Source organism: Hypanus sabinus, chromosome 19, assembly GCF_030144855.1.
Source record: "Hypanus sabinus isolate sHypSab1 chromosome 19, sHypSab1.hap1, whole genome shotgun sequence".
NCBI lineage: Eukaryota > Metazoa > Chordata > Chondrichthyes > Myliobatiformes > Dasyatidae > Hypanus > Hypanus sabinus.
Window position 1 is genome coordinate 63,074,452 of NC_082724.1, and position 23,882 is coordinate 63,098,333.

The window sequence follows — 23,882 nt, forward strand, 5'->3', positions numbered from 1 at the left end:
ACACTGATGGTCCATACACACACTGATGGTCCACACTCACACTGATGGACCATACACACACTGATGGTCTACACTCACACTGACAATCCTCACTCACACTGGTGGTCCACACTCATACAGATGGTTAACACTCACACTGATGGGTCACGCTCACACAGATGGTCTACAGTCACACAGGCAATCCACACTCCCACTAATGGTCCACACTCACACTGATGGTCCATACACACACTGACATTCCTCACTCACACTGATGGTCCACACTCACTCTGATGGTCCATACTCACACTGATGGTCCACATTCACACTGACAATCCTCACTCACACTGACAATCCCCACTCACACTGATGGTCTACAATCACACTGATGGTCTACACTCACGCTGACAATCCATTCTCACACTGATGGTCCACACTCACTCTGATGGTCCATACACTCACTGATGGTCCACACTCACACTGATGGTCCACACTTACACTGATGGTCCACACTCACACTGATGGTCTACAGTCACACTGACAATGCACTCACAATGACAATCCACACTCACACTGACAATCCACACTCACACTGATGGTCCATACACACTCTGATGGTCCACACTCACTCTGAAGGTCTACACTCACTGACAATCCACACTCACTCTGATGGTCTACACTCACACTGACAATCCACACTCACACTGATGGTCCACAGTCACTCTGATGGTCCATACTCACACTGATGGTTCACAGTCACTCTGATGGTCCATACTCACACTGATGGTCCACAGTCACTCTGATGGTCTACACTTTCATGGATGGTCCAAGCTCACATTGATGTATCACATTCACACTGATGCTCACAATCATGCTGGTGGATCACACTAACACTTGGTTAAATGATTCACAGTCAGACTGGTGGAACACACTCTCCATCGGCAGTGCCGTGGACTGAAAGTGACTCACTGGTCAGAGGAGGCACTCCACTGTCCACCACAGTGATCACAGCCGTGTGGCGGAAGTCCACTGTTGCCATCTGAGCGGAGTCATAATTGAGGCTCTCGTTGAGCTGCAGGAGAAGGAGAGAATTGAGGGCCAGAGTGCAGAAGTAGGAACATCTGAGCAAAGTGAGACCACGCAGAGTGTGGTCTGTATTGCTGGTCGCCACACGGCAGGAATGGTGTCATTAAGCAAGAGAAGATGAAGAAATGTGTGGTAATACTTTGGCTTATGTGCTGTGTTTTGTGGGTGCATTGTGGTCCAGAGTAACATTGTTTCTTTTGGTTGTATATATGTACAGTCAGATGACAGAAAACTTGAACTTCAACTTGAAAGGATTCACCACAATGTTGCCAGGACTGGAGAGTTTAAAGTAAAAGTCAAAGTTGATCTGCACAAGCAGACACAATGAAAACTTTTATGCAGCAGCATCACAGGCACATTGCTATTGATTTACAACAATAAAACAAGATGCAAAGTGAACAAAGCTGCTGAACTGGGGTAGTGATTAGGGCTGTGCAGATTGAAACAACAACATGAGTTACAGAGCAAGGATGGGACTGTTTTTTCCCCTGGAACAGAGGAGGCTGCAGGGTGACCTCAAGAAGGTTTATAAATCACCGAACATTACAGCACAGTACAGGACTTTCAGCCCACAATGTTGTACCGTCTCTTTAATCTACTCTAAGGTTAATCTAACCTGCCTCCTAGGGAGCCCACTACTTTTCTATCCTCCATGTGTCTGTCCAAGAGTCATCATGAGGGCCATGGGTAAGGTGGATGGGCGCTGTCTTTTTCCCAGGCTAGGGAGGGTAATACTGAAGGGCATATGTTTAAGGTGAGAGGGAAGGGTTTAAAGAGGATCTGAAAGGCAACTTCTTCCACACAGAGGGACTGGGTTAATGGACGGAGATGCCAGAAGACGTGGTAGAAGAATTGAAGAGACATTAGGCTGGTACATGCATAAGCTGGGCTGTAGGGTCACCCCACCGTTTGTCTGCCCAACCATCCCGAGCCCTTGGCTGGACAACATCCCAACCCTGGGGTAGTCTCCTACCTTCACACTGTGATCTTCATACACAAATTTAAATTGTGAGTTGTCACTGGGGACGATGCTGTACAACAGGTTGGTGTTGGTGTAATCAGCGTCACTGCACGACAGCTGAAAAAGGGTTGAGCCCACGGGAGTTGTCTCTGGGATCTCTGTCCTGGTGAGAGACAGTGAGAGAGTTTTTACAGTAAGTGAAAAAGGACAACTTTGCTAACTGTCGACGGGACGTCGACTGTCTCGACTTCACCACTCCTCTCTCCAATTCCACCCTCACTCCTCCTGAACGCTCGGCTCTCCACACTAATCCAAACCTCACAATCAAATCCGCAGATAAGGGAGGTGCTGTAGTAGTCTGGCATACTGACCTCCACCTTGCTGAGGCCAGGCAACAACTCTCAGACGCTTCCTCTTATGTACCCCTTGAACAGAACCCCACTAAGGAGCATCAGGCCATTGTCTCCCACACCATCATCAACCTTATTAATTCTGGCGATCTCCCATCCATCACCACCAACCATATAGTTCCCACACCCCACACCTCCCATTTCTACCTCCAAGATCCACAAACTTGCCTGTCCAGGTAGACCCACTGTTTCTGCTTGTATCTGCCCCACTGAACTCATATCTGGATACCTCGACTCAGTTTTATCCCCCCTGGTTCAGTCCCTTCCTACCTACATCCATGACACTTCACACACTCTTGATCTTTTCAGGGATTTCAAGAAGAACATGGTAACCTGCCTCAATGATTATCATCCAGTAGCATTGACATTGACTGTGATGAAGTGCTTTGAGAGGTTGGTGATGAAACAGGCCAACTCCTGCCTGAGAAGTGGCTTGGATATGCTCCAATTTACATACCGGTACAATAGGTAATTTAGAATACCAGCACAGCAGATGCCATCTCTTTGGCTCCTCACTCAACCCTAGAACATCTGAATAGCAAAAATGCATACATCAAGATGCTTTTTATTGACTGCAGCTCAGCATTCAATACTATCATCTCCTCAAAACTAATCAATAAGCTTCAGGACCTTGGCTTCAATACCTCCTTGTGCAATTGGATCTTCAATTTCTTCATTTGCAGACCCCAGTCATTTCTGATTGGCAACAACATCTCCTCTACAATCTTCATCAGTATAGGTGCAACATAAAGCTCCAACAGCATATTTAAGTTTGCTGATGACAGCTCTGTCATTGGTTGCATCAAAGGTGCTGATGAATATAGGAGGGAGACTGGAAATCTAGCTGAGTGGTATAACAATAACCATTTCTCACTCAATGTCAACAAGACCAAGGAACTCATTAATTACTTCAGGAGGAGGAAACTGGAAGTCCATGAGCCAGTCCTCATCAGGGGATCAAAGGTGGAGAGGATCAGCAACTTTAAAGTCCTCAGTGTTATCATTACAAAATGTAGTGGATACTGACCAGTTTATCATGGGTAAAACCCTCCCCACCATTCATCACATCTATACGGAGCAATGTCGCAGGAAAGCAGCATCCATCATCAGGGACTCCCACCACACAGGTGATGCTTTATTCTTGTTGCTGCCATCAGGAAGAAGGTACAGAAGCCTCAGGACTCACACCTCCAGATTCAGGACCAGTTATTACCTCTTAACCATCAGGCTCCTGAACCAGAGGGATAACTTCACTCAATTTCACTTGCCGTGTCCCATGACCTATGCACTTACTTTCAGTATTCTGATTCCAAAACTGGATCAGAATTGTATTTATAGTAAGGTGCGATTTCATTTATGAGTTTGTATTTAAAAGCAACCTTTTGATGAATGATGCTTGCTTATTATTATTGTTATTTTTGTATTTGTAGCGTGTTGTCTTTTTCACGGGGTGGTTCACCCTACCGGTGTGGTCTTTCATTGATTATGGTTATTGGATTTATCGAGTATGCCCGCAAGAAAGTGAATCTCAGGGTTGTGTATGGTGACGTGTACTGTGTGTACTTTGATAATAAATTTTCTTTGAATTTTGAGCTTTGAACCTGAGTTTGGTTTCACCATGGCAGGAGAGGCCATGGACAGACACGTCAGGATAAGAATGGGAAGTCAAATTGAAGCAGGTAGCCACTGGGAGATGCTGTCTTTTGCGTCGACAAAGCAAAGGTACTCAACAGAATGGTCTGCTAAGCTGCATCAGATCTCATCACACCAGGAGCACCAAATGCAGTAAATGACCCTGATGGAATTGCAGGTGAAGCATCACTCCATCTGGAAGGATTGTCTGGGGCCCTGAATAAAGGTGAAGAAGAAGAAGGAGGTGTAGGGGCAGGCGCAGTGCCTGTCCCACTTGCAGGGGTAAGGTTAGAAGAGAGGTGAGTGGACAAGGACGTCACATAGACAGTGATGGCAAAGGGGGTGGGAGAGGGAAGGACCTCATTGAGGTTGGTGGAGGTTACAAAGATTGCTGAGTTGAACGCCGAAGCTCACAGGGTGGTAGGTCAGGACAAGGGGAACTCTAGCCCTGTTATGGTGACAGGCGATGGGCGAGCAAAACCATGCGGGAAATGGAGAAGAGGGTGATAGTGGTGGAAGATAAACCCTGTTCTTTGAGAAAAAGAGGACATCTCGGATGTTCTAGAATGGAAAACCTCATCCTGGGAACAGATGAGGTGGACTCAGAGTAACCGAGAGAAGGGAATACCATTTTTAAAGCGACAAGGTGGGAAGAGGTATAGTCGAGATAACTGTGAGTCAATAGGTTTGTAAAAGATATCAGTGGATAATCTCTCTCCAGGGATGGAGACAGAGAGATCACGAAAGGGAAGAGACGTGTCCGAGGTGGACTAAGTAATTTTGAGGGCAGGGTGGAAGTTGGAGGCAAAGCCGATGAAATTGGAGAGCTCGGCATGGGCGGAGGAAGCAGCAATGCTGTAATTCTCTGGAACACGAAGGGTTTCTGGCAGCTAGAAATGTGAGATGGTCTCTGGCAGCCCAGTACCTCCCTGTATTGACAGTGAAAGGTCACGAATAAATATGTTTGACTGCTGACTGACACTTACACAAAGATGGGTGGAGTGCAGACAGGACTGTTGTCATTCACATCAGTCACGTACACCGTGACGTTAGCCAATGAGCTGCAGAGGTAGCTGTCATCATAGGCAGTGATCACCAGCAGACTGACAGCAAGCCCAGGGTTCTGATCCAGGTCCAGGTTGCTCGTAGTTCTGATGATCCCGGTGTCTGTAAAATGACAAGGGGAGGATGAAGGTTGAGAAATGAACAGGGCACCATTGTCTTACATTGAACACAGAACACACAGCACTGTACAGGCTCTTGGCCCATGACGTCGTGCCGACCTTCAGACATGCTCTGAGACCCTCCTACACTGCCCTCCATTTTTCTGTAAATCCTGTGCCCATCGAAGAGTCTCTTAAATATCCCTAATACAGTATATCCCCCTCTACCACCATCCCCAGCAGGGCGTTCCACGCACCCATCACTCTCTGTATAAAAACCTTAGCACTGACATCCCCCTTATACCTTCCTCCAACCACTTTAAAAACTATGCCCCGTCATATTCGCAATTTCTCTTTCCAGTTATCTTCTTGATCTGTGTCTCTTATCATCTTGTACACTTCTATCAAATCGCCTCTCATCCTCCTTTGCTCCAAAGAGAAAAGCTCTTGCACATCACTCTCTCTAATCCGGACAGCATCCTGGTAAATATCCATACATGCAGAGCAAGAATGACAATGGAGCCCCTTTTCTCAATTCCTCCATCTCCACCTCATCTGCTCTCAGGGTGAGGCTTTTCATTCTAGAATGAAGGAGATGTCCTCTTTTAAAAAAAAGCGGCTTCCCTTCCTCCACCATCAACGCTGCCCTCAAACACATCTCTTCCATTTCACGCACGTCTGTTCTTACCCCATCCTCCTGCCACCCTACCAGGGATTGGGTCTTCTACCACCCCACCAGCCTCTGCGTCCAGCACGTAATTCTCTGAGACCTCCACCACCTCCAACGGGATCCCACCACCAAGCACATCTTTCTGCTTTCCACAGGGATCACCCCCTACGTGACTCCCTTGTCCATTTGTTCCTCCCTACTGACCTCCCTCCTGGCACTTATCCTTGCAAGCAGAACAAGTGCTACACCTGCCCTTACACTTCCTCCCTCACCACCATTCAGGACCCCAAACAGTCCTTCCAGGTGAGGCGACACTTCACCTGTGAGTCTGGTGTTCGGTGCTCCCGGTGTACATCGGTGAGATGCAATGTAGACTGGGAGACCACCGCCGAGCATCTACACTCCATCTGCCAGAGCAAGCGGGATCTCCCAGTGGCCATCCATTTTAATTCCATCTTCCCATTCCCATTCTGGTATGTCCATCCATGGCTTTCTCCACTGTCGTGATGAGGCCACACTCAGGTTGGAGGAACAACACCTTATATTCTGTTTGGGAGCCTCCAACCTGATGGCAGGAACATCGATTTCTCAAACTTCCAGTAATGCCCCCAACAACACCCACTCCCGTCTCCATTTCCCATCCCCTTTTCCCCCTTGCACCTCATCTCACCAATCAACTTCCCAACTCTTTACTTCATCCCTCTGCCTCCAGGTTTCACCATCATCTGGTGTTTCTCCCTCCCCTCCCCCCACCTTCTGAATCTACTCCTCAGCTTTTCTTATCCAGTCCTGCCGAAGGGTTTCGGCCTGAAACATTGACCGTACTCTTTCCCAGAGATGCTGCCTGGCCTGCTGAGTTCCTCCAGCATTTTGTGTGTGTTGCTTGGATTTCCAGCATCTGCAGATTTTCTCTACTTTGTGTTTATCATCTTTGCTTATATGCTAATTAGGAATTAATTGCCAGCGGTTTAAGAAATAATAAAATTAAATATTTTATTCCATTATTATTTTTTTTATTATTCTCTATCTTTTCTTTAGGGCTATGTACCTGACTTGCAAAGCGTTCACAGCAAGACATAAAATGCTGAGGAACTCAGCAGGTCAGGCAGCATCTATGGAGGGAAATAAACAGTCGACGTTTCAGAGTGAGACACCTCATCAGCACCAGAAAGGAAGGAGGCAGAAGCCAAAATGAGGAAGTCATACAAACCGGCAGCTGATGGGTGTAATCAGGTGAGGGGAAGGTGGAGAGAAGTGATAATCCAGGAGGTGATAGGTGGAAAAGGTATCAGGTTGGGGAAGGAGAGGGGAGTGGACCAAGGCAGAAAAGGAAGGATGAGGGGCAACAGAGGGAGGTGATAGACAGGAGAGGAGAAGAAAAGGGTTAAGAGGGGAACCAGAACGGGGAGTGGAAAGAAAGAGAAGGGGAAGGGAGGAGAACTTATTGGAAAGTAGAGAAATCGATGTCCATGCTCTCAGATTGGAGGCTACCCAGATGGAATATGAGACGTTGCTCATCAAGCAGTGTTCCTCTCGGTCCCAATACTAATTTAACAATCCTTCAATCTGATTGGTTGAGAACAGGATTGGTTTCCTAGTTCACTCCTGCCAAGGTGCTACGTTTCCCTGTGTGGCCATGGCAGCTTGTGCTTTCCGTAATTTGGCAAACGAACTATATAACACTAATTGGGTACAGGCCAGTCCAGCTGACAGCAGTTGTAGCTGGATGCTCTACCATGGCAGGTTATGTCACTAATTAAGGGAACTTACTTCAGGCCATTTCAGGTGCTCAGACCATAAGGTCATAAGACATAGGAGCAGAATTAGACCATTCAGCCCATCGAGTCAACTCTGCCATTCCACCATGGCTGATCCCAGATCCCACTCAGCCCCATACACCGGCCTTTTGCCATATCTGTTGATGTCCTGACTGGTCAGGAAACAATCAACTTCCACCTTAAATATACCCATGGACTTGGCCTCCACCACAGTCAGTGACATAAGACTCCACAGATTCACTGCTCTCTGGCTAAAAAACGCTCTCCTTACCTCTGTCCTAAATGGTCGACCCTCAATTTCGAGGCTGTGCCCTCCAGTTCTGAATACCCCCACCACAGGAAACATCCTCTCCACATCCACCCTATCTAGTCCTTTCAACATTTGGAAGGTTTCAATGAGATCCCCATACATTCTAAATTCCAGTGAGTACAGGCCCAAAGCTGCCAAACGCTCCTCATATGTTAACTCCTTCATTCCCTCTGGACTCTCTCCAAGGACAACACATCCTTTCTGAGATATGGGGCCCAAAGCTCCAAGTGCGGCTGACTAGTGTCTTATAAAGCCCCAGCATTATCTCCTTGCCTTTATATTCTATTCCCCTTGACATAAATGCCAACATTGCATTTGCCTTCTTTACCACAGACTCAACCTGTAAATTAACCCTCTGGGAGTCTAGCAGGAGGTAGTCCCTCTGCACCTCTGATGTTTGAATTTTCTCCCCGTTTAGATAATAGTCTGCACTATTGTTCAGTCTGCATTATCATACATTTCCCATCACTGTATTCCATCTGCCACTTTTTTGCCCATTCTTCCAATTTGTCTAAGTCCTGCTGCAATTGCATTGCTTCCTCAGCACTATCTACCCCTCCACCTATCTTCGTATCATCCACAAACTTTGCCATCAAGCCATCAATTCCATTATCCAAATCAATGACAAACATTGTGAAAAGCAGTGGTCCCATTACTGACTCCTGAGGAACACCACTAGTCACTGGCAGCCAACCAGAAAAGGCCCCTTTTATTCCCACTCGCTGCCTCCTGGCTGTCAGCCATTCCTCTATCCATGTCAGTATCTTTCCTGTGACACCAGGATACTTCTTGGTTTATGATCTTACACTGGAACATCATTGACATTCACAAAGCTACTTTTAGTCTATTGAACAACAGCCAAATAAGTAGATACACTGGCCTAGGAATGGGGCCTTAGGGTTGGCACAGTAGAGTAGTGGTTAGTGGAAATGTATTTCCGTTCCAGCTGTAAGACGAGGGTTCGATTCTCACCGCTGCCTGCAGGGAGTTTGCACATTCTCCCCGTGACTGCGTGGAGCTCCTCCGGGTGTTCCCATTTCCTCCCACGTTCTAAAGATGTACGGTGAGGGTTAGTGAGTTGCGGATGTGCTATGTTGGCATGGCAACACTTGAGGCTGCCCAGCACAATCCTTGCTGATTGGAGTTAATGCAAACGATGCATTTTCACTGTATGTTTCAATGTACATGTGACAAATAAAGCTCATCTTTACCTTAGTCAATCTCAGGCATCTTGAATAATGCATCAGCTTTTTCCATCCATGGAACTTAATATCTTTTCAGAAACATAACGCTTGAGTTGGCGAGAGCAATGTTACTTAGAAGGAGGCAGGGATAAGAGTGATGAGTCACGCGGAGGCCTGGGGAAGCTTTACCTTTCTAACAGCATGAGTAAGCTCCGAATCAAAAGAGCATCAAACATGAGAAATTTTTACAGAGTCGATGCAGACGAGCATGGGGAGTTTGAAGAGATTTGGTAAGTGACCAAAGACTCTAGCAAATTTCTACAGATGTATACATGGCCTCCTCTACTGCCATGAGGAGAACATCGAATTCTCCAACTTCTGGTAATTCCCTCCCTCTCCCTGCCACTATCCCACTTTCACTCTGCCTCCTCTTCCAGCTGCCTGTCACCTCTCTCAAGACTCTACCTTCTTCTACTACCAACAGTGGTTTCCCCTTAGATTCCTTCTTCACCTCTCCGGCCTATCCCCTCCCCCACCCCTTGATCTTTCCTCTGATTGGTTTTCCACCCTCCCCACACCTTCTTCAGTCCTGATGAAGGGTCTCGGCCCGAAACGTTGACTGCTTATCTCAGTTGATGCTGCCCGACCTGCTGAGTTCATCCAGCTTGTTTGTACGTGTTGATTTGACCACAGCATCTGCAGTGAACTTTGTGAGAGCACTCGGACTGGGACCATCACCGTCTGGTATGGAGGTGCTGCTGTTTAGGATTGAAAGAGGCTACAGAGGGTTGTAGACTCAGCCAGCTCCAGCTCGGGCATAAGCCTCTCCACCATCGGGACATTCAATAGATGAGAGCTCAAGACGCCGGCATCCATACAAAGGATCCTCACCATTCAGAGAGAAGTACAGGAGCCTGAAGATGCACATTTAATATTTTAGGGACAGCTTCTTCCCCTCCTCACCTCCTCATCAGATTTCTGAACGGTCCATGAATCCACGTACACTACCTCATTATTACTCTTGTGCACATTTTTTCATTCCTTATCGTAATATCATGATTTTCTAATGTCTTGCAGTGTATTGAGGCCACAAAACAAACAAAAGATTCATGACATATGTTAGTGATAATCAACCTGTTTCTGATTCAGCCTTTGCTCTTTTCAGTGTGTAGTTCTCCCTCCTGCCTCTGGGAGGAGCTGCTGCATCATCTGAATAACTGGCTGGAAGGGAAAATCCCAGCGTCAACCGGGCAAAAAAAAATTATTTTATTTCTCGGTTTACCATCATTGTATGAGAATGATTCTTCTTGTATTTCTACCATTAGTGGGCACCCAGAACCTGTTGCTGCAGCCACGACAGTCAGTGTGCTAACACACATCACACTCACATGAGTGACTGTGACAGCGCAAGATTACCTGAGCTGATTTCGAGCTGTAACAATCCAACCAGTGCCTCACGCTGCCTAGTTTCCCACTGCCCAGAACGTACCCCTTGTAAAGATCCATCCCTCTGAAAGTCCTCTTCCACCACTCTTTAAAGCAGTGTGCCCTAGATGGCACAAGCGCCTTAGGACCCACACCACAGAAATTCAGCAGTGGTTATTACCCTACAACTATCAGGCTGCTGGACTTCTCACCTCAACGCAGAACTGATTCCTCAACCCACAGACTCACTTTCAAAGACTACAACTCGTTCTCGGTGTTATTTTACTTGCACAATTGTCTTCTTTTGCACATTGTTGTTTATGTATAGCCTTTCAAAAGTTCTATTGTATTTCCTCATTTTCTTGTACATGCCTGCAGGCAAATGAATCCCAAAGTAATGTATGGTAATATATGCGTACTTTGATAAGGAAATTATTTTGACTTTGATAGATCTCTGTGGCTCACTGAATGAAGAGATTCTTCCTGCTGCACTCTCAGGTTCCTGAACCTGTTACCTTAATTGGTTTCTGATCCTTGTGGAGCAGACAGCACTCTTATTTAATTTACCACATAGCATTTGTGTTTCTAATCATCCTCTGTCAAATTGTCTTCTTGATTTCACTTCCATATAATTCATATCTGACTCTTCAGCATGAAACTAAAACTTTTAACAAACTCAGCAGGTGCACAGTGAAGACTATCCAGACTGACTGATCACAGCCTGGGGAATCACCAATGCCTAAGAAGAGAGAAGTCTGCTAAAAGTGGTGAACGTAGCCCAGTCCATCACAGGTAAAGCCCTCCCCACCACTGAGCACACCTACAAGTGTTGTGGCATGAAAACAGCTTCCATCATCAAGGACCCCCACCACTCAGGCCACGCTCTGTTCTTGCTGCTGCCATCAGGAAGGAGGTACAGAAGCCGTAGGTCCCACACCGTCAGGTTCAGGAGCAGATGTTACCCTTCAACCACCAGGCTCCTGAACTGGTACGGATAACACTGAACTGACTCACTTTTAAGGACTCTGCAACTCGTGTTCTCAATATTATTTATTTATTATCACCTTTGTTGGTATTTGCACAGTTTTTCTTCTTTTTCACATTGGTCAGTCTTTTTTTGTCATAGATTAGAGTCATAGAACACTACAGCACAGAATCAGGCCCTTCAGCCCATCTAATCTATGCCGAGCCATCCACCTGCACCCAGACCATAGCCCTTTATTGAAACAGGACTTTCAAGGAATTATGGATTTGTGTTCCCAAATCCCTCTGTTCTACCACACTCCGCAGTGCCCTACCACTCATCACTGATTGGTCCTCCAAAGTGTAACATCTCACACTTAACTGCATTAGATTCCATCTACCATTTTTAATCCATTTTTCCATCTGGTCCAGATCCTGTTGCAGGACTTGATAGTGTTCCTCATTGTTCACCCCCAATCTTGGTGTCATTGGTAAATTTGCTGATCCAGTTTACCACGTTATCAATTAGATCGTTGATATCAGTGACAAACAGCAACCAATCTTTGCAGCAAACCACTAGTCACAGGCCTCCAGTCACCCAGGCGACCATCTGCAACCATTCTCTGGCTTCTGCTGTGATGCTGGTGTTTAATCCAATTTACTCCCTTATCCTGAATACCAAGCAGCGAAACCTTCTTGACCAACCTCCCATGTGTGACCTTGTCGAAGGTCCATGCAGACATCATTCAGTACCCTGCCTTCAGCAACCTCCTCAAAAAACTCTGTAAGACTTACTATGAACAAAGCCATGTTGATTATCCCTAATCAGTCCCTGTCTATCCAAATACTTATATATCTGGTCCCTTAGAATGCCTTCCAATAACTTTCCCACTACTGACGAAGCAGACAAAATCCTCCACACCATTGGTGCAGGTCCTTGATGGTGGATGTTGCTTTCCTGCGACAGCACTTATTGTAAATGGTGGAGAGGGCTTTGTCTGAACATAGTAGAGCACAGTACAGGCCCTTTGGCCCACAATGTTGTGCCGACCCTCAAACCCTGCCTCCCATATATTCCCCCACCTGAAATTCCTCTGTATACCTGTCTAGCGGTCTCTTAAACTTCGCTAGTGTATCTGCCTCCACCACTGACTCAGGCAGAGCATTCCACGTACCAACCACTCTCTGAGTAAAAAACTTTCCTTTAATATCCCCCTTGAACTTCCCTCCCCTTACCTTAAAGCCATGTCCTCTTGTACTGAGCAGTGGTGCCCTGGGGAAGAGGCGCTGGCTGTCCACTCTGTCTATTCCTCTTAATATCTTGTACACCTCTATCATGTCTCCTCTCATCCTCCTTCTCTCCAGAGAGTAAAGCCCTAGCTCCCTTAATCTCTGATCATAATCCATACTCTCTAAACTAGGCAGCATCCTGGTAAATCCCCTCTGTACCCTTTCCAATGCTTCCACATCCTTCCTATACTGAGGCAACCAGAACTGGACACAGTACTCCAAGTGTGGCCTAACCAGAGTTTTATAGAGCTGCATCATTACATCGCGACTCTTAAACTCTATCCCTCAACTTATGAAAGTTAACACTCCATAAGCTTTCTTAACTACCCTATCTACCTGTGAGGCAACTTTCAGGGATCTGTGGACATGTACCCCCAGATCCCTCTGCTCCTCCACACTACCAAGTATCCTGCCATTTACTTTGTACTCTGCCTTGGAATTTGTCCTTCCAAAGTGTACCACCTCACACTTCTCTGGGTTGAACTCCATCTGCCACTTCTCAGCCCACTTCTGCATCCTATCAATGTCTCTCTGCAATCTTCAACAATCCTCTACATTATCCACAACACCACCAACCTTTGTGTCATCTGTAAACTTGCCAACCCACCCTCTACCCTGACATCCAAGTTGTTAATAAAAATCACGAAAAGTAGAGGTCCCAGAACCGATCCTTGTGGGACACCACTAGTCACAACCCTCCAATCCGAATGTACTCCCTCCACCACGACCATCTGCTTTCTGCAGGCAAGCCAATTCTGAATCCACCTGGCCAAACTTCCCTGGATCCCATGCCTTCTGACTTTCTGAATAAGCCTACCATGTGGAACCTTGTCAAATTCCTTACTAAAATCCATGTAGATCACATCCACTGCACTACCCTCATCTATATGCCTGGTCACCTCCTCAAAGAACTCTATCAGGCTTGTTAGACATGATCTGCCCTTCACAAAGCCAAGCTGACTGTCCCTAATCAGACCATGATTCTTTAAATGCCCATAGATCCTATCTCGAAGAATCTTTTCCAACAGCTTTCCCACCACAGATGTAAGGCTCACTGGTTTATAATTACCCGGACTATCCGTCCTCACTGTCATCAAGTTCCCTCTCATTGGTGAATACTGAAAAGAAGTATTCATTGAGGACCTCACTCACTTCCACAACTCCAGGCACATCTTCCCACCTTTATCTCTAATCAGTCCTACCTTCACTCCTGTCATCCTTTTGTTCTTCATATAATTGAAGAATGCCTTGGGGTTTTCCTTTACCTTACTCAACAAGGCCTTCTGATGCCCCCTTCTTGCTCTCCTCAGCCCCATCTTAAGCTCATTTCTTGCTACCCTATATTCCTCAATAGACCCATCTGATCCTTGTTTCCTAAACCTCATGTATGCTGCCTTCTTCCATCTGACTAGATTCTCCACCTCACTTGTCACCCATGGTTCCTTCACCGTACCATTCTTTATTTTCCTCACTGGGACAAATTTATCCCTAACATCCTGCAAGAGATCCCTAAACATTGACCACATGTCCATAGTACATTTCCCTGCAAAAACATCATCCCAATTCACACACGCAAGTTCTAGCCTTATAGCCTCATAATTTGCCCATCTCCAATTAAAAATTTTCCTGTCCTCTCTGATTCTATCCTTTTCCATGATAATGATAAAGGCCAGGGAGCGGTGATCACTGTCCCCCAGATGGTCACCCACTGACAGATCTGTGACCTGACCCGATTCGTTACCTAATACTAGATCTAGTATGGCATTCCCCCTAGTCGGCCTGTCAACATACTGTGACAGGAATCCATCCTGGACACACTTAACAAACTCTGCTCCAACTAAACTATTGGAACTAATCAGGTGCCAGTCAATATTAGGGAAGTTAAAGTCACCCATGATAACAACCCTGTTATTTTTGCACCTTTCCAAAATCTGCCTCCCAATCTGCTCCTCGGTATCTCTGTTGCTACCAGGGGGGCTATGGAATACCCCCAGTAGAGTAAATGCTCCCTTCCTGTTCCTGACTTCCACCCATACTGACTCAAAAGAGGATCCTGCTACATTACCCACCCTTTCTGCAGCTGTAATAGTATCCCTGACCAGTAATGCCACCCCTCCTCCCCTCCCCCCCATTCCTTTTAAAGCACTGAAATCCAGGAATATTGAGAATTTATTCCTGCCCTGGTGCTAGCCAAGTCTTCGTAATAGCCGCTACATCATAATTCCATGTATGTATCCAAGCTCTCAGTTCATCACCTTTGTTCCTGATGCTTTTTGCATTGAAGTACACACACTTTAACCCAGGGGTCAGCAACCTTTACCACTGAAAGAGCCACTTGGACCCGTTTCCCACAGAAAAGAAAACACTGGGAGCCGCAAAACCCGTTTGACATTTAAAATGAAATAACACTGCATACAACGTTTTTTTTGCCTTTATGCTATGTATAAACAAACTATAATGTGTTGCATTTATGAAATTGATGAACTCCTGCAGAGAAAACAAAATTACATTTCTGCATGCAACAAAAACATTTTGAACTCCGAAAAAAAGACGTTGGGTTGAAAGTTACTTTTAAGTAAAATATTCAATGTCTATTTGAGTCCTTCTTGTATTTATGAAAAACGCCGAACTTAAATTTTCCGCCAGCAGCAAACCAAAAATAACGTCAGCCAGCTGTCATCCTGAAAAATGAAAGGACTATTTCACTGAACAATGAAAAAATATGAATATAAGTAAAATAATAGGCAATTAAAATATTTATCATACTTGGTTAATGGGATTTCTGCTCCTGGACCTCAGCGCACAGCGTCTGCACATCAGGGCTGTATGATGTCACCTTCATCTTTACACAGGATCGCAAGCTGTCATCTGTGAGGTTTTCAATATCACTCCATTTGTGTTTCTGAGCAAGAACGGCCTTCTGACGGGCAACATCTTCAAGGTCTGCTGTCAAGCGTCTAAACTTGGACACCCATATGTCTTTGTCGGCTATGTCGGCCAGTTCCACCTCAAGATCAGGTTGACTCACACCTGCCAATGCAGTCGTATTCAGTAGGGAAGGATCGATGCTTAAGGGAGTGACCGGGAAGGATAATGTGTTTTTTTCCTCTCTGAACTCACAGAAGCGTTTCCCAAACGATGTTTGCATTGCGATGATTGCAGAATGTAAATACTCCGAAATTATCATGTCGTGACCTTGTTTGAACTCTCTCAAATTGGGGAAGTGAGACAAAGTGCCTTTCTGTAAATCTCTGGCAAGCACTGTCAACTTGCGTTCGAATGCCAAAACATCCTCCAACATGTGCAGGGCTGTACGTCCTTTCCCCTGAAGAGCTGTGTTCAGCGTGTTCAGGTGCGCTGTCATGTCTACCATGAAGTGTAGCTTTTCCAGCCACTCTGGCTGCTTCCAGACACGCGACAAAGCGTTTCAGCACCTTCCGTCTGGACAGCCAGCGATAAAAACACGTTGTAGCGGTGTCAGTAAACTGCAGTCAAAGATAGCTTTATTCGAACTAAACAGCCTTGCTTTTAAGCCTCCCTCAACCCAGCCCCCATGGACGCAGATGCTGCAAAAGACGCGTACTCACAAACCCCCGTAGGCTATCTCCCTTAGCCGGAATGCTGGCTAATTGTGAGCCGTTTCGGATGTGGCAGGAAATGTGTCGCTACACTTAGGTTGTACAAGATCACCATAATTACATTTCAAAAGCTAACAAACTAACATAAAATACATTTTAATTAAATACTGACCAATTATTTCCCAAAGCCACAGGGAGCCGCAGCACAGAGGTGAAAGAGCCACAAATGGCTCGGGAGCCGCAGGTTGCCGACCCCCGCTTTAACCCTTCTACCTTACTACCTTTACACCCTTTATTCTGTTTCTCTTTCCTCAAAGCCTCTCTATATGTTAGATTTGGCTTTACTCCATGCACTATACTTGCAGCTCTCACATGAACTTTATCCTCCTCCACCTCACCATCTGCTCTAACACTCTGGTTCCTCTCCCCCTGCAAATCTAGTTTAAGCCCCCCGGAGCAGCTCTAGTCTGTGATGGACTGGGCTGCGTTCAACACTTTTAGCAGACTTCTGTCTTCTTAGGCGTTGGTGATTCCCCAGGCTGTGATCAGTCAGTCCGGATAGTCTCCACTGTGCACCTGCTGAGTTCAATAAAAACTTTAGTTTCATGCTGAAGAGTCAGGTATGAATTATTTGGAAGTGAAATCAAGAAGGCAGTTTGACAGAGCCAGATGTCAGGGTTCGCCAGCCCATAATTCCCTGGCTTATTCTTAGGGCCTTTCTTAACAACAGAACAGCATAACTATCCTCTGATCCTCTGGCACCTCACTCGTGGCCAAGAATGTTTTAAATATTTCTGCTAGGGCCCCTGCAGTTTCTGCTCTAGCCTCCCACAAGGTCCGAGAGAACACCTTGTCAGGCTCGGGATTTTTCCACCCTAATTTGCCTCAAGACAGCAAACACCTCCTCCTCGGTAATCTGTGTCGGGTCCATGACCTCACTGCTACATTGCCTCACATCTATAGACTCTGTGTCCATATCCTGAGTAAAAAATCCATTTACGATTTCCCCCATCTCTTCTGGGTCTACGCATAGGTTACCATTCTGACTAGTTTTGTCCTTTTGCTCTCAGTATATCTATAGCAACCCTTAGGATTCTCCTCATCTTGTCTGCTCGAGCAACTTCACGTCTTCATTCAACCCTCCTGATTTCCTTCTTAAGAGTTCTTCTGTATTTCTTATTCTCTACAAGAACCTCATTTGCTCTTGCCTACCTATCCCCAAAATGCACCTCCTTTCTCCTTAACCAGGCCCTCAGTATCTCTCAACAACCAAGGCTCCTATCCTTGCCTTTTATTCTGACAGGAACATACAAACTCTGTCCTCTCAAAATTTCACTTTTGAAGTTCTCCCACTTATCATGTACATCTTTGCCAGAAAATGGCCTGTCTCAATCCATGCTTGCCAAATCCTTGCTGATACCATCAAAATTGGCCTTCTTCCAATTTAGAATCTCAGCTTGAGGGCCAGACTTATCCTCCTCCATAATTATTCTGAAACTAATGGCATTATGATCACTAGATGCAAAGAGTACCCCTACACAAAAATCTGCTTCATTCCCTCACAGGAGATCAAGTATTGCACTCTCTCTGTCTGGGACTTCTATGCACCAATTAAGGAAACTTTCCTGAACACATTTGATAAGCTCTTTCCCATCCATCCCTTTTACAGCATGGGTGTCCAAGTCAATATGTGGAAAATTAAAATCACCTGCTATCACAACCTTTTGTTTCCTGCAACAGTCTGTGATTTGTCTAAAAATTTGCTCCTTTAAATCTTGCAGACTGTTGGCCATATAATAACATTAATATAGTTAGAGCTTTCTTATCCCTCAGATTTACCCATATAGCCACACTAGATGAGTTCTCTAGTCTGCCCTGATGGAGCACTGCTTGTGACATTTTCCCTGACTAGTACTTCCACCCCCCCCCCCCACCGCCCTGTAATTGCTCCTTCCCTGTTGTGTCTAAAACAACGGAACCCCAGAACGCTGAGCTGCCTGTCCTGCTCCACCTCACTAATGGCAACACGTGTCCTGTATTTTGGGTGTAACTGCTTCTCCGTACACCCTGTCTATCAATCTGTCAGCCTCCCGTATGATCCATAGATCATCTAGTTCCAGCTCCAACTCCTTAACACGGTCTGTTAGAAGCTGCAGCTGGATGCACTTCTTACAGGTATAGTTGTCAGGGACAGGGACACTGCCTTCCCACATCACACAATATGTATAGTTTTTCATTGATTCTATTGTATTAAATCATTCTACTGTGAATGACAGCAAGAAAATGATCTCAGAATAGGATATGTACTTTAATAATAAAATTACTTTAAAATTTGAACTTTTCTTTGCTTCTCCTGACATCTTTAGTTCCATCTCTGGGAATAGGTCAACTACCCAATGCATCATAACCTCACACACCCCTGGACTGGTATCCACACCTTCTACATTTCCTGTCTTCAACAGCAAGTTAGCTTTCAGGCCAGGGGTGAGAGAGTTGAAAAACTGATTCTGTTTTCCCTGGAGAGAAGGAAACGGAGGGTAACCTAACAGAGGGTATATAAGATTATGAATGCCATTGATAGGGGGCATGGTCAAAATCTCTTTCCCCTGGTATGAGTAGGGAAATGGATTTAAGGTGAGAGGAAAGAGATTTAGAGTCATAGAGTCCTACAGCTTGGAAAGATGTCCTTAGACCCAACTGGTCCAGGTCAAATAGGATTCCTATCTAAGCTAGTCCCATTTGCCCATGTTTGACCGATATATTCTGAATTCTCCCTATCCACATACCTATCCAAGTAGATTTGAAATTTTGTTAAAATACCTGCCTCCACCACGGCAGCTCATTCCATATACTGGCCATTCTCTGGGTGCATATTTTGCTGCTCAGGTTCTTGTTAAATTTATCTCCTCTCATCTTAAACTTATGCCTTTGAGATCATGATTCCCCCAAACCTGGGAGAAGGACTGTGCATATTCACCCTATCTGAGCCTCTCATAATATCATACCTCTCCGTAAGACAATCCTTCATAATCTTTTGGTCTGGTGAGCAAAGACCCACCCTGTTGAATCTCTCTCCATAACAAGCCCTGGAATCATCCTGTGCACTCTTTCCAGCTTAATGGCATCTTTCTTATTGCAGGGTGACCAAAACTGAACACAATTTTCCAGATTGGCCTCAGCAACATCTTGTACAACTGCAGCATGACACCCCACCTTTTACACTCCACCCTGTGAGTGATGGAAGCCAGAGTGCTGAAAGGCTTCCCCAGTCTATCACTCACATAGAATACAGAACGGAGAACGCTTCGGCATAGTACAGGGTCCTCGGCTCACCATGTTGTGCCAGCCCTTCAACCGACTCTAAAATAAATCTAACCTCCTACATAGCCCCTCATTTTTATATCAACCACGTGCCTATCAAAGTGCCTCTTAAATGTCTCCAATATATCTGCTTTACCACCACTACTGGCAGATGTTCCACACGCTCAACACTTTTTGTGTAAAATACTTACTTCTCACCTCCTCTCCCACCATACTTGATTCCGATTACCCTAAAGTTATGTCATCTGGCTATGCTAGCCTGAAAACAGCCGATCTCAGAAGCTAACCAGGCTCAGGGCAGGACAGGAGACCACCTGGACATGAGCAAATGGAATTGGTGTAAATGGGAACAACCACCAGCATAGACATACTGGGTTGATGCGCCTGTTTCTGATTGGTATGACTGTGACTGTTGCTGGAGGGTGGTCTAGACCAGCATGGGGAGGTCAGTAGAGTTTCTTCGACTTGCAAGTGTTGAGAGTCACACATGTCCCCTTGAATGCTCCAACAAGAGCATTAATAACGTACTGAAGGCCAGTCTCCGAGGTGAACACGTGTCCTTTGTGTACTGCTACTTCACAACTGCAGTTCAGGCAATCTTAGTTCCAAAGAGTAGTAGCTAGAGATTGAACAATTACCTGTTAATTCTGAAAATTATCTCTGCTTCTGTGGGAAACTTGTTGAACATGAATTGCAACAATGCAGCAAGAAAGATTGAGAAAGGCTTTGGGGCAGCTAGGCAGCCTTGTGTGACACCAGTCTTTATTGAGGATAGTTCTCAGCTTTGGAGAGGAATAAACAGTCAACGTCTTGAACCGAGACCCTTCATGAATCCTTATGTAGTGTCTCGCCCCGAAACATCCTCTCCATAGATGCCGCCTGACCTGCCGAGTTCCTTCAGCACTTTCAGTGTGTTACTCTGGATTTCCAGCATCTGCAGAATCTCTTGTGTTTTTAAGAATAGTTCTGGTTTGGATGCAATGGAAGAACATGTATAAAATGAAGAACGTTTGTAGGCATCAAATTTGTGGAGAGTGTTTCACAATTCCTCTTTGTTGATGGAATTGAGGTTAAAGGCTGCTGCTGTTGATGGGGTTACATTGCAGTGAAGATTGCATCCACTATGGACTCAGGGAAAAGTTCTTTGGCTACAAGAACAGATGACTGAAGTGCTTCCTGATGTGACTTTCCATTTGACAGACAGCAGGGAGAGATCTGGAGTTACCACAGTCGTTCTTGGAGATGGCCATGATTACTGCATCGTTGTTGTCCTCTTTCCAATGTGGATGATGTGACTGAAGTGCTTTCATCACCTCATTTTAGAACTGAGGTGAAATTATCAGCTCAAGAGGCTAGGTTATTTTTAATCACAGTAGGAAGTAGTGGCAGTGTAATTTGATACTTTGACAAGCAAATTTTATGAAAACTTTGTTTTATGAAATACGTAGAAATGATGACTGACAGATTTACTAGTGATGATTGTAGATATAACAAGCAGGATGGAAAAAGGCTCACGATAAGCCATATACTTGGGTTTCCTGGTAGCATGCCGTGCCACATAAAGTGAGAGCTAAGGGCATTGAGAGTGATTCATTGGCATGGGTGGAGGGGTCAGCAGGTAACATAAACGGAGCAAGGCTGATCGGGTCATTTTTAGATTGGCGATCTGTAAGGAGCGAGGTGACACAGGGGCTCAACTTTATGTAGTGACGGGACAAATTTTCCTGTGGCTGGAAGCAGATGGTGAGTGGGGTCACAGAGAGCCTGCAAGGGGTTACAGAGAGGGAGTCTGTGGATAAGGTTGTGGTGTACTGTGAGGTTCCTCTGTGCTAGGAAGAGGCATAAATGTCTTTAAAGTTACGAGGCAGCATACATCTGCCACCAGACCCCCACCACCCTTTCCAACTCCAACCCAAACTCACAGACCACCCCATTGGGATGAAGGATGGTGGGGTTAGATACAGTAGGAGTATTTCCAGCAGCTCTGCGGTGGCTGGGTTCGTAGACCTCTACCAGACACTCTCCCACTGCAGGTATGTCCCACCCAAATGGGAAAGGTTGGACACAGGGTAAGTCACTTTGCCACATACCTCGACCCTCCCACCTCACTCTGGTGGAGTGACCAGAGGCTTACCTTCACCCAGCTGGAAGGAGGGGTGGGAGGTGGCCAGGTGAAAGTGCACTCCCTCTCCTGCAGCACTGACCTTGGTCACGTAGAACTCCGGCCCTTGGTTCTCCGGGATGCTGACAGTACGCGGGACCCGCCTGTGGGAGAGGGTGTGTTAGCAGGGCAGTGGACAGGTACTCCAGTCCTTTGCACTGGAGTGGGCAGGCGCGTCACAGAAATAACCCGGGACAGAGAGAGGTTAGGCGGGCCCTTAGAGGGGTACGTAAGGGATGTAGATTCAGTACAAGATTCATTTTGATCACACGTGCATTAAATATACAGTGAGATGCGTCACTTGTGTTAGCAACCGCACATCTGGGGTTATGCTGGCGGAGGGGGGCAGCCCACAGGTAAGCTGAGAAGCAAAAGACTTAGAAGGGTTATGAGCAGCAACTTTTAATAAGAGGACATTTGGGACAGGCACTTGGATGGGAGGGGCATGGAGGGACACAGGGAAATGGGTTTAGCTCCTGACAGGCATGGACACATTGGGGTGAAGGGCCTGTTTCTGTGCTCAGTATCCTCCTCCTCACTAACCCATTGGGATGGAAGTCCGTGCCTCGCATTCTCATCCTCCTTGGAGGAGCCGGTAGTTTCACTGGGACAGACCAGGCAAAAGTGAGGCTTGGGAGGTGATCAGGTATTCCCATCTCCAGATCCCAAAGTAAGACAGCAGGAGAGGGTGCAGGGGTTGCACTAGGGGCAGAGGGATGCTGACCCTTCTGTTTCACATCACCAGCCCTCTTCCACAGGACCCACTGCCTAGACAGCAGACACAGACGGAAATTACAGCCAAACGCTGATGTGATCACTCGGTACCCATGCCCCATCCACAGACAGGATCCCTCTTGTACCTCTGCTGAGGGTCAGGACACAGAACACCCAATTCCGTACGTTGGGCTGAGAATGGGAACTTGGCTCAGCTGTGGGAGGAAAGTCTGGCCACCAGAACATCTTCAGCCCTACTCCAGGGTCACTGCAGTCTGGATCGCTGCCCGGTCTACCCCTCATTGAGCCTCAGTGGCTGCAATCTCTACAGACCCAGGTGATGTGTCTGTGGGGTTGGGAGGTCAGGGCTTGATGGCTGTTCTAGGAGCAGCAGCCAGTAGACCCAGAGCATACCGTCCTGGTGGGGAACAGGAACACCGGTGTACACGGACCCGGTGGGGAACAGGAACACCGGTGTACACGGACCCGGTGGGGAACAGGAACACCGGTGAACACGGACCCGGTGAGGTAGAGAAACACCGGTGTACACGGACCCGGTGGGGTAGAGGAACACCGGTGTACACGGACCAGGTGGGGTAGAGGGACACCGGTGTACACGGACCCGGTGGGGTAGAGGGACACCGGTGTACACGGACCCGGTGGTGTAGAGGGACACCGGTGTACACTGACCCGGTGGGGTAGAGGGACACCGGTGTACATGGACCCGGTGGGGTAGAGGGACACCGGTGTACATGGACCCAGTGGGGTAGAGGAACACCGGTGTACACGGACCCGGTGGGGTAGAGGAACACCGGTGTACACGGACCCGGTGGGGTACAGGAACACCGGTGTACACGGACCCGGTGGGGAACAGGAACACCGGTGTACACGGACCCGGTGGGGTAGAGTGACACCGGTGTACACGGACCCGGTGGGGTAGAGTGACACCGGTGTACACGGACCCGGTGGGGTAGAGGAACACCGGTGTACACTGACCAGGTGGGGTAGAGGAACACCGGTGTACACGGACCCGGTGGGGAACAGGAACACCGGTGTACACGGACCCGGTGGGGTAGAGTGACACCGGTGTACACGGACCCGGTGAGGTAGAGGAACACCGGCGTACACTGACCCGGTGGGGAACAGGAACACCGGTGTACACGGACCCGGTGGGGTAGAGGAACACCGGTGTACACGGACCCGGTGAGGTAGAGGAACACCGGTGTACACGGACCCGGTGGGGTAGAGGAACACCGG

At 46.8% G+C, this 23,882-nt stretch overlaps 1 protein-coding gene across 3 annotated transcripts in view; it reads right to left on the reverse strand.

Moving 5' to 3' along the window:
- LOC132377981 (cadherin-related family member 4-like) overlaps positions 1-23,882 on the reverse strand; it is a 97,981-nt gene that overhangs the window by 57,272 nt on the left and 16,827 nt on the right. For 2 of the 3 annotated variants that reach the window (XR_009506860.1, XM_059944549.1), the window contains exons 8-12: positions 21,885-22,015; positions 10,308-10,394; positions 5,055-5,235; positions 2,039-2,189; positions 949-1,051 (exon numbers count right to left, since the gene is read on the reverse strand). Coding sequence is in view for 2 of the 3 variants with exons in the window: in XM_059944549.1 (XP_059800532.1) it covers positions 949-1,051; positions 2,039-2,189; positions 5,055-5,235; positions 10,308-10,394; positions 21,885-22,015 (653 nt within the window). In the remaining variant the exon portion in view is untranslated. The remainder of the gene's footprint in view (positions 1-948; positions 1,052-2,038; positions 2,190-5,054; positions 5,236-10,307; positions 10,395-21,884; positions 22,016-23,882) is intronic. The other variant, XM_059944550.1, reaches the window with a different exon arrangement.